The sequence below is a fragment of the Nomascus leucogenys genome, chromosome 8, assembly GCF_006542625.1.
Source record: "Nomascus leucogenys isolate Asia chromosome 8, Asia_NLE_v1, whole genome shotgun sequence".
Classification (NCBI taxonomy): Eukaryota; Metazoa; Chordata; class Mammalia; order Primates; family Hylobatidae; genus Nomascus; species Nomascus leucogenys.
Window position 1 is genome coordinate 61751734 of NC_044388.1, and position 11156 is coordinate 61762889.

General features: G+C 42.2%; 1 protein-coding gene across 4 annotated transcripts in view; it reads right to left on the reverse strand.

The window, feature by feature from the left end:
- Positions 1-10345, reverse strand: part of LOC100580823 (TBC1 domain family member 7) — a 65101-nt gene extending 54756 nt beyond the window's left edge. For 2 of the 4 annotated variants that reach the window (XM_030817311.1, XM_003263520.3), the window contains exons 1-4: positions 10088-10345; positions 8562-8681; positions 6855-6935; positions 2762-2949 (exon numbers count right to left, since the gene is read on the reverse strand). In XM_030817311.1, coding sequence (XP_030673171.1) covers positions 2762-2949; positions 6855-6935; positions 8562-8681; positions 10088-10310 — 612 coding nt within the window. In that variant the 5' untranslated portion in view covers positions 10311-10345. Of the gene's footprint in view, positions 1-2761; positions 2950-6854; positions 6936-8561; positions 8682-9508; positions 9573-10067 lie in introns of those variants that run through there. The other 2 variants (XM_003263521.4, XM_030817312.1) reach the window with 2 other exon arrangements.
- Between the last annotated feature and the right edge of the window lie 811 nt (positions 10346-11156).

Genomic DNA, 11156 nt, shown 5'->3' on the forward strand with positions numbered 1-11156 from the left:
TGGAAAATAAGTAGGAAGAAAAGGGAAAGGAAAATCTCCTTTCTTGGACTCCCGTGCAGTTCTGTGCACTGTACTTGGCACCCCCAAAGGTGGCATATCACTGACTGCTCCTGACCACTGACAGGTCAAGGGAAGAGGACCCATATCGTCCTTCCTGGCCCTGTGCCGAGCAATGCTGCACCCTCTTATTAACGGATTAAAAAATGAGGCAGAGTGGGCGCTAAGTAGGTGCTATGGTTCAATTATCTGTCTCCTCCGAAACTTATGTTGAAATTTAATCCCCAATGTGGCAGTATTGAGAAGTGGGGCCTTTAAGAGGTGACTGGATCATGAGGGCTCTGCCCTCATCAGTGGGTCAATTCATAGATTAATGGGTTATCACAGGAATGGGACTGGTGGCTTCCTACAAAGAGGAAGAGAGTCCTGGGTGAGCACGTTGGCACGTTCAGCCCCCTCGCCATGTGATAGCCTGTGCCACCTCAGGACCCTGCAGAGAGTCATCAGCAAGAAGGCCCTCACCAGATGTAGCCCCTGAATCCTCGACTTCCCAGCTTCTGGAATTGTAAGAAATAAATTCCCTTTTTAAATAAATTATCCCATTTCAGGTATTCTGTTATAAGCAACCAAAAACAGACTAACATAATGAGGATCATGACTGGGGAGACATGGGGTGGCAGAGTCCAAAACACACACTCAGAAGCACGTTTGCCTGACACTGCAGTAAAGGTGTCTCAGCTTGGAACACAGACAAGCTGAGTAGTGGTGAGGGGGAGCCTATACCCTAACATCTCAATTCTTTGAACTAACAAATTATCTAATTTAATTTTATATATAATTTAAGAACTTGTGTGTACTATCAACTTCACTTTGCCAATAAGTGAAATTTAAAGATGATTGCTTAAATTATTCCAATTATTTTTTAGGGATCTTCTCTCTCGATAAACATAATAAATATAAATGATCTTTATTAGCTCTAAGGTTTGTCCATGGATACCCCATCATTAACTTCAAAAAAAAATAAGATCTGCAATAAAAATAAATTTTGTGAAATAGGAACGTTCCAGCAAATCCATTTGAACAATTCACTGTTTTAGCCAAACAAATAACACTTTAATTTCATACTGATAAAGAAGGAGAAGGGAAAATTCTTCCTTAGAGAAGAATGCCAACTAATACATGCAGAAAGAATGAGGAAGTTAGATCACCATTTGGCACCCAGCATAGTAAAACTTGGTTCAGGCAAGAATCATTAGTGGATGGCTATTTACAAGTCTCAAAGTACTTCCCCACAGTTACTTATTAATTACAAAGAGGAAAATAGTAACCTTATAGTGGAGAAACTCTGCAGACACCATCTTACCCAAGTGATCAAAGTTAGCAGCAACAGTAATGAGTCCCATACTTCTGTGGTATTCCTGCCAATAATGCGTGACCAGACTTTAATCATGGAGAAACATGAGACAGACCCAAATTGAGAAATGCTCTACTGGCCAGGGCTCTTCAAAAGTGTCAAGGTCATGAAAGACAAAGACTGAAGAACTGTTCCAGGCCGGGCACAGTGGCTCACACCTGTAATCCCAACACTTTGGGAGGCCAAGGTGGGTGAATCACCTGAGGTCCGGAGTTCAAAACCAGCCTGACCAACATGGAGAAATCCCGTCTCTACTAAAAATAAAAAAAATTAGCCGGGTGCGGTGGTGCACACCTGTAATCCCAGCTACTCCGGAGGCTGAGGCACAAGAATTGCTTGAACCCGGGAGGCAGAGGTTGCGGTGAGCCGAGATTGCACCATTGCACTCCAGCCTGGACAAAAAGAGAAAAACTCCCTCTCGAAAAAAAAAAAGAACTCTTCCAGATGAAAGACTAAGACGTGGCAGCTAAATGTAATGTGTGATCTGGGACTGGATCTTGGATCAGAAGAAGAGCATCAGTGGGACATCAGCAAAATCCCAGGGAGGCCTAGAGTAGCTCTCAGTATTGTGATTCTCTGGTTTTGATCTTTACATTATGGTTGTATGAAATGTAATATTTGAGGACACTGGGTGAAGGTATTTGAGAACACTACTATTTTTGCAACTTTCTTCTACATCCAACATTATTTAAAAAGTTAAAAAATGAAAATTTTTTAGAAATCGTCAAATGAGAATACTCATGAGCAAAAGTTTAATAAGGAATAGGATGTTTACATAGCAGTTTTAAAGTGTCTCTCCACAAAGAGAAATAGTAATTACAAAGGGAAAAATAAAAACTTTCCAGTGGAAAATTCCAGTAGGCACCACCCTTGCCAACTGATCGAAGTTAACACTACTTCTTATGGGGCAAATCCACACTATGTGCCTCCTGATAGGAGACACTGAGAAGGACACAGCATCACCTACCTGGTATCCCTGCCAAAAATGAATAACCTGAATCTAATCAGGAGGAAACACCAGACAAACCTAAATGGAGGGGCTTTCTTCAAAGCACCTGATTATGCCCTTCAAAAATGTCAAAATATATGCAAATTCTTGGTAGTATTCTTGCAACTTTTCTAGAAGTTTGAAATTACTTCAAAATAAAACGTATTTTAGAAAAACAAAAAATAAGAAGGTTGGGTCAGAATGTGCATGGCCATGAATGCCAAGTAAAGATGTGTCACTTTTATTCTAATAACAATAGGGAGCCACCAAAAGTTTTTAAGGCAAAACATGATACAATCAAAGGCTGGCAAGATGGGACAGTCTAGAGTTCAGCTTAGTGTCAGACAAAAGTGACCACTAACCAGTGGAAAAGAGGGACTTCGAGGTAACTTCCCAGACTCCAGCTGATACATGCGGAGATAGACTTCAGCCTGAGGTGTGGCATCACTAACAAAGCGAATGACTTTCAGGGCATGAAGGACATCCAAGTACTGCTCCCTACGATACATCATCACCTTGGCATGGGACTCATGGTGTGGAGGCAGGATTCCTAGAGAGAACAGGAAAAACGAAAAAAGGACAAGATACTGAGCCATCACTCCAAATCCCTCATCTATGAAAGAGGATGCTGCAAGAATCGATCAAGACAATTAGGCTAGAATTCACACAGATATTCAAGTACCATATAGAATCTCTTTTAGAAATTTTCACTATAAAACAATCTTAAATGTGAAATATTATCAGTGTTTGAATGCTGATGCATCATTGATATGAGAGAGAAATGAAACAACACTGGCAAACCCCTTGATTAAGTGTGCTGCATACATTCAAGATTAACAACCACATCAATCCTAACAATGGTTTAACTTAATTTATGGCAGCCTCAGGCTGCTTTTAGCTCCTAGAGGTCTCACCCTAGTCTTTGTATTTGGCCCCTACATCTCAGAACCACCAACAGCCCACTGAATTCTTCTCTTCCTCAACAGTTAAAACTTGCTCACTAAGTATCCTATCCTCCAGGTCAAAAAGTCCTTAATCTTCATTGGTGAGGTCACCTTACAGGACACTTCTATGACATATTAAGCTCATTAACCCATTTAAACATGGTGTCATATCTTTTTTACAAACAAATGGCTCTGAGAAAACATAGCGGAAAGACCACTAAACAGGCCAGCCATCCTGGATTCTAGCCTCAGATTGGATAATACTAGGACTCTGAATGTGTTTGTCTTTCTGGGCACTTGTTTCCCCACCTGTCAGAGTCAGGAAATGGGATAAGCATTTCACCAAATGCTTCTCTACAGACTGCTAACCCCAAGAGAAAAAAAAATGCCCTCGTCAAACAGATTTGGGAAATGGTGACAATGAATTTTAAGGGCTCTAAATTTTGCCATAAAGAAAAACATTTTAGGCCAGGTATGGTGGCTCACGCCTGTAATCCCAGCACTTTGAGAGGCCAAGGCAGGCAGATCACTTGAGCCCAGGAGTTTGAGACCAGGCTGGGCAACTGGGTGAAGGTATCTGAGAAACCCTGTCTCTACAAAAAATTAGCCAGGTCCAGTGGCACATGCCTGTAGTCCCAGCTACCTGGGAGGCTGAGGTGGGAGGATCACCTGAGCCTGGGAAGTCAAGGCCATAGTGAGCTGTGATCGTGCCACTGCACTCCAGCCTGGGAAACAGAGTAAGACCCTGTCTCAAAGAAAAAAAAAAAACAAAAACACATTTTATTTGCTCAAGCCTCATTAAACCTAATGAGGCTCTACAGAAGCATAGACTCTGGAACAAAGTTCCTGGGTTTAAATCCAGCTCTACAATTAACTGGCTGGGTGGTGACCTTTAGCAATTACTTTATCTCCCTATGTCTTAGCTTTCCCATCTGACAAATGGGAATAATAATACCTAATATTATACAGTTGTTGAGATGAATAAACAAATCAATACACACAAAGCATTCAGAAGAGTACTCAGCAAACACTAAGCTAGTATAAGTGTTAGCTAGTACATTTGACTATGAATCCCTCTTTGGTGCAAAATGCCACAGGTTTAGTATTCTAAAGAACACCCCAGAAAACAAAAACAATAGTAGCTAACATGATACCAGTTAATGTTAGAAAAAAAACTTGCTTAAATGTTCTTTTCCCTGAAATAAATCTTTACTCATGGTAGCTATGAGACTGTGTGCCAGGCTTCCAGAAAAGCCAAGGGAACACACTAAAGTGTCTCCTACACCTCGGCTAATACAGATTAAACAGCTGTGACCAAACCCTCATCACACTGCTAGAGGCAGCACGTTAACCCTTGTTTTCTAACAGCTGGTCCTAAAAAGTCTCTTTTTGATATTTAACTAAAATAGCATCAGGAAGTAGGCATTTGAAGTAAAGATCCCTAAGTAATCAAAACTCTGTGCTAAGAAGAGTCAGGCTGTGTCCTACACAGCGCGACAGCCCCAAACTTCCAGTGCCTTGTCCTCAAAAAATAACTATGACATGATAAAGAAAGGTGGGCCGGGCAGGGTGTCTCAGGCCTGTAATCCCAGCACTTTGGGAGGCCGAGGCAGGTGGATTGCCTGAGCTCAGGAGTTTGTGACCAGCCTGGGCAACACAGTGAAACCCCATCTCTACTAAAATAAAAAAATTAGCCGGGCGTGGTGGTGCACGCCTGTAGTCCCAGCTACTCGGAAGGCGGAGGCTGCAGCGCTAAGATCACACTACCGCACTCCAGCCTGGGTGACAGAGCAAAACTCCGTCTCAAAATAAAAAAAAAGAAAGAAAGGTTAAGAAGAGTAGAAGTGAGGAATAAGCCAGATAGGCTGTAGCACTCAAGAAGTGAGGGAACACACAACTGTACAACTCCCATTAATCCACTGGAATTATTAATAGACACACAGCACCTCCCAGAAATCGACACTGTTGACATTACCACTTAAAATGTACCCCAGAAGGCACTGAGAACAGTAACATTTAAAGAAAGTACTCTAGGAGAAACTAAAATAGTTGTCACTACTTCTCCAGATTGTAACTGCACACTGACCTACCAGACATAAAAGTGCACGGAGACTGCCAGGATGAACAAGAAACAAGTCATTCTGCAGGGCTTCCTAGTACCGCTGCCTCCATATTACATAACCAGACGGGGCTGCAGGCTTCTCAAGCCCTGAAAAGATCCTACATTTTGGAAAGAAAATGAGGTCCACAATCTATCTTACCTTCAAATGAGTTCCACAAACGTAAGCTCAAATCCTAGCTCCGCCATTTACAGGCTGTAATGCCTTAGGCAAGTTATTTAGCCTCAGAGAGTCTTTTTCCCCACCTGCAAAATTAGGATACCAATACCTGCCTCACAGGATTCTAGGATTACTCTGTATAATCTATGTAAACTACTCAGCCTACTGACAGGCACACAGGGATACCCAATAAGGAGCAATCATAGTTTATATTCTTCAGGGAATTTAGTCCTTACCACTATCTCATAGTTAACAAACTGTAAGTTTTTTTTTGTTTTTTTTTTGGAGACAGAGTCTCGCTCTGTCACCCCGGCTGGAGTGCAGTGGTGCCATCTCGTCTCAAGGCAACCTCCACCTCCCAGGTTCAAGCAATTCTCCTGCCTCAGCCTCCCGAGTAGCTGGGACTACAGGCACGTGCCACCACGCCCAGCTGATTTTTTGTATTTTTAGTAGAGAGGGGGTTTCACCGTGTTGGCCAGGATGGGCTCAATCTCCTGACTTCGTGATCTGCCCGCCTTGGCCTCCCAAAGTGCTGGGATTACAGGTGTGAGCCACTGCGCCCAGCCAAAAATACTTTTTTTAAGAAAGAAAAGAAGGATGGTAATGGATAGGAATTATATGCTCCAGCAGGCTCAGCAATGATAGGGGAAAGAAAATCTTGGGCTCAAAAGGGATGCTGCCAGTTACTCATGGCACTTAATTCACGTTTTCTTCCATAGAAACTAAGTAAGATCAGTTTTCCTTCTCATTCAGCCACTCACACCACTGGAATTTAGTCATTCACACTTCTAGGGAATAATAAGTCTCCAATTCCTCTTTGACAGATTAGGAAGTTATACCTCTATAGCTGAGAATCACAAAATCTTACAAATTTAGAGCTAAAAACTAGGAGTAATTTAGCTCAAAAGCCTCAGTTTATAGATGCAAAAAATGAGTCCCAGAGGGGTCGCCTTCCTCCAGGTTACCCAGCTGATAGCAAAGCCTAAATCAATTCTCATTTCTCCTAGTCTAATGCTCTTCCCAGATCTTGTCTCAGGAACACACACTATTTTCTCTTCTATAGTATCATTAATAGAACAGAAAATAATGAGTGGTAGTTGAACCTCCTGGGGAAGATCCAATATTCAGTAAAAGGCCTAAACAAATTCTCCTTTTTCTGACTGATAAGACAGCAAATGATCCCTTTATTCAATATTTTTTAAGATAAATCTTCCAACTCCTGGGTCTCATACCTAGAAGCACCTTCCATACCAATGCACGGTACATGGACGGGAGAGGGAACCTCTGACTAAAAGTACAAAGTTTCTCGGTATCTAGAGGAAGAAGAAAACAATTGTTAGAAGCTTTTCATGCTGATCACAGTATGTCAAAGCACATTTCATTTTTTAAAACTCAAAGAATAGTTAAGACATTTCTTCAGGGGAAGCCTACCATATGGTCAGTAAGTTTAGGAGAGGCAATACTAGTCTGATTTCTAGCCCAAGACTTCTGCCAATTAAGTTATTTAAAAACAATTTGCGGCCAGGCACGGTGGCTCATGCCTGTAATCCCGGCACTCTGGGAGGCTGAGGTGGGCAAATCACTAGAGGTCAGGAGTTTGGGACCAGCCTGGCCAACATGGCGAAACACCATCTCTACTAAAAATACAAAAATTGGCTGGGTATGGTGGCACACACCTGTAATCCCAGCTAGTCAAGAGGCTGAGACAGAAGGATCGCCTGAACCCAGGAGACAGAGGTTGCAGTGAGCCAAGATCGTGCCACTGCACTCCAGCCTGGGCAACAGAGTGAGACTCTGTCTTAAAAATAACAAAACTAAAAACAATTTGCATTTTACAGCATTGCAGATGCATTTTGCATATATTACTACATTCCCTATAACAGTGGTAGTTATTAATCACAGGGTTTATTTAATTCACATTGCAAGCCTGTTAGGTAGTTCTTGTTCTAAAAATGCAGAAACTGAAGTTCAAAGCAGTTAAATGACTTGATCAAAGTAACATAGCTATTAAGTGGTACAGTCCACCTTCAAATCCCTACATTTTCCAATAAATTAGTGACTTCCCTGACCCTCAGTTCCTCTACTTATCAAAGGAGAATACCGGACATACTAAAGCAAAGATCGCACAGTTGAAGATCAAAGATAAGGTGAGAAATGTTTCAGAAACTTTAAAAGGACTCTATGCAAATAAAGTATTATCTTTAACTATGGTTCAGTTTATTTTACTTTAGTCAACAACAGACCTTATTCAGACTGGCTTAAAATAAACTAAAATGTCAATATACAATGCACTCTTAGTATTTCCATAAAAGAAAATCATGGGCTGGGCACGGTGACTCATGCCTGTAATCCCAGCACTTTGGGAGACCGAGGTGGGTGAATCACTTGAGGTCAGGAATTTGAGACCAGCCTGGCCAACATGGTGAAATCCTGTCTCTACTAAAAATACAAAAAATAGCCAGGCATGATGGTGCATGCCTGTAATCCCAGCTACTTGGAAGGCTGAGGCAGGAGAATTGCTTGAACCCAGGAAGCGTAGGTTGCAGTGAGCTGAGATCACACCACTGCACTACAGCCTGGGCAACAGAGTCAGACTTGGTCTCAAAAAAAAAAAAAAAAAAAAAAGAAAATCATGACCAGAGTTATCACAAATTTACCCAGCAGCAAATTTACCTAGATAATACATGAAAACATATGGGTTCAATAAAAGAAAAAAATACTAATGACTTTCTTAAGAAACCTTTCAAAAACTTCTGACGCTCAGTGAAATATGAATTTGAAAAATCTTAACTTTTCTCAAAATACACCATTCTGCTTCACCACATCACTAAAAAATACAGCAAGTAACCAATGCTTCTGGATGTCTTTTAAGAAAATATTTACTTCAGAACATGTGGAGTGATTGAGAACCAATGAGATTAATTTTAAAAAGTACTTACCCAGACGGTCATCTTTTAGGAGAATTTCTAATGATTTCTTTTCTTCAACTCCACGAAACCCCACTTTCTCATAATATACTGAACGAAAGTTTCTCTGAGAGTCCTCAGTCATATTTCGTTCTTGGAGGAGACACAGAAAGAGAGAGAGAGAGACGAAAGGGAAAAGTGAGTCTAGAAACAAACAGCCAAGAATTAGAATAATTTTCAATGATGTTCTCCACCTTTTCAATAAATGTGATGTACCCTTGCATAGGACCCAATATTAAATCTTTCCTTTTACTCAGTTCTACAACCATCTCACCTATGCATCTTGGCTAAAAACCAAGATATAAGTTAAAAGTTCTCTGAGCTGCTAAAATAGATGGCACAAGGTTTATGCACTAGGTTTCCCACTATACCTACGAGTGCCTAGCACAATAGAACATTCTGTAGCTATTATAAATGCGCAAAGAAAAAAAATAAGTGAAATGGAAGCCAGGCAAGATACGTCAAGCAAATTATACTCGAACAGTACACACTATGATTTCATTTTTTGTTTTTTACAAATTTCATGTATTTTAAAACTTAACACTCTATTCCAAAATGTTAGCAATGGTTATCTTTAGATAGTAGGATTCTAGATGATTTTAATTTCCTTTCTTTTGCTTAGCTACGTTTTTTTAAATGGGCATTTTGTAAAATGAAAAATTAAGTTATATAAAAGTAAAAAGCCACGAGTTCCTCACTTATCTTTCTTCTAAACACAATTCTATTAAGTGTAGCTATCAAAATTCAAAACCCACAACAAATAAATCGCGTTAAATTATAACTAGAAGAGGGTAAAGAATGTAACCAATTGATAGTGATCCCAAAGTCAGAGTTGAAGACAGAAAAACGATTTAAAATCTATCGCAAGAACTCAAAAAGTTCAGTGGTCTCAGGTTCCTTCACAGTAACCTTCATAATACCGGCGGTAATTCATCCAAAAAAAGACCAAGTTAGATTTGGCGTTTCAAGAACAGAAAAGATGTGATGCATTTGCCAAAAAGCACTGCACTGCCTCACCCAAATGCTTCCAGTGTTTTTGCACAAAAGAGTAAATCTTTAGGTTTAAAAATCCTGTGACGTTCCCAGGGAGCAGGGGAGGGCTTCCTTCCTTACTGAAAAGATATCCTCTGAACCGATTCAGTCACAGGTAAGATTAGGATTCGTTTAGAAAATGAAATGCTAAAGGCTCTGAGCTTTCGGGAGCAGATGTCTTAAAAATAAAAAAGTCAGCAGCATAAAACGCGTAATGAGTGTGGGGATTTATTTTTTTAAAGCATCCGAACAGCTGCATGACGATTTGGTCGGTCCCTGTTGTCTAAGGACACCCATTCTTAGATTGCACTACAATGACAAAGGCGTTCTCTAGGAGGAAATGCTGCAAATAATATCTCCTGCCCACGCGCAACCACCTGATGGGAAAAGCAAAAACACCCTGGTCCAAGACCCCAGGTCCCATTCTCTCTATGATGGATGCTTCACCTCTAGTAGTGGAAACACACCCGAGTTGAGACTAAGTGGTCCGGGAGAAGCAGAGGAAGCCGTGCCCTGTGCGCTGACCGACCGCCGGGCAGGCGGGCACCGTTGGGGCCTGGGGCCCAGGGCCAGGAGGGGCGAGTCCTGCTGGAAGGAGGGAGGCGGCGGGACACCTGGGACACCGGCGCGCGCCCCGACGCCCCGGGAGACAAAACTCAGCGCCGCTGCCGCCGCCGCCGGACGTGACATCAACTCCAGGTCGTGGGGGCGGGCACCGGGCGGGCGCATGCGCAGAGGGCGCGGGCAGGAAGCTCCACCCTCACTCCGGGAAGCTCGGGCTTCGTTTGTGAAACCCGACGGGATGAAGAGCTAGGCTCGTCTCCAGACTAGTTTCTCCCGCCATGGGCATCCGGCCCCTTGCTACCCCGCAAAATCTCGCGATCATTTACTCCGGCCATCCGAACGCGCGTGCCTGGGCTGCACTCCTGTCTCCGGCCCTCGAGGTTCTTGCTTAGGGGAGACCCGAGCCCTAGGGCCGTACGTAGTTCAGCTACCTGCGTGCAGGACCCGGGTTTTGCTTTTGCTAATTTCCTCCCCACCGCAGGTATGTGGGAATAAATGAAGACCATCCGAACGAGAAGAAAAAATGCAGGCAGAGGAGTGCAAGTCTGATTTAGAGCAGGCAGGCTCCTTGGGTTGGTTATTGTAGGTGACCGACTGGTGTTCTGGGCAGGTTGCTGCAGGTTGTGGATTAGAGGTCTATTTTTATATTAGATTTGGCCATTGTCTTAGTATATTCAGCCTCTCAGGTAAAACACTAAAATAGAAGAAAAATGAAGGTTTTTTTTTTTTAAAAATGATGTGCTAAATACAAGCTCCCGATTTGTTATTAGTAGGTCTAACAGAACAGTTACTCTTTAAAGTAGCTACTAACGCTTACAAATGCTTTCTATTTCTGTGCTTGCCTCCCTGGTCCTCGGGCCGGCTGAGCGGCAGTGCCCAACTAGGTTTTTAAACCGACGGGGTTTGAGAGAAATCCCCAGTGATGGGTATCGTCCCTTTGAAAGTCCAAATCTCTACCAAATAAGCCACACA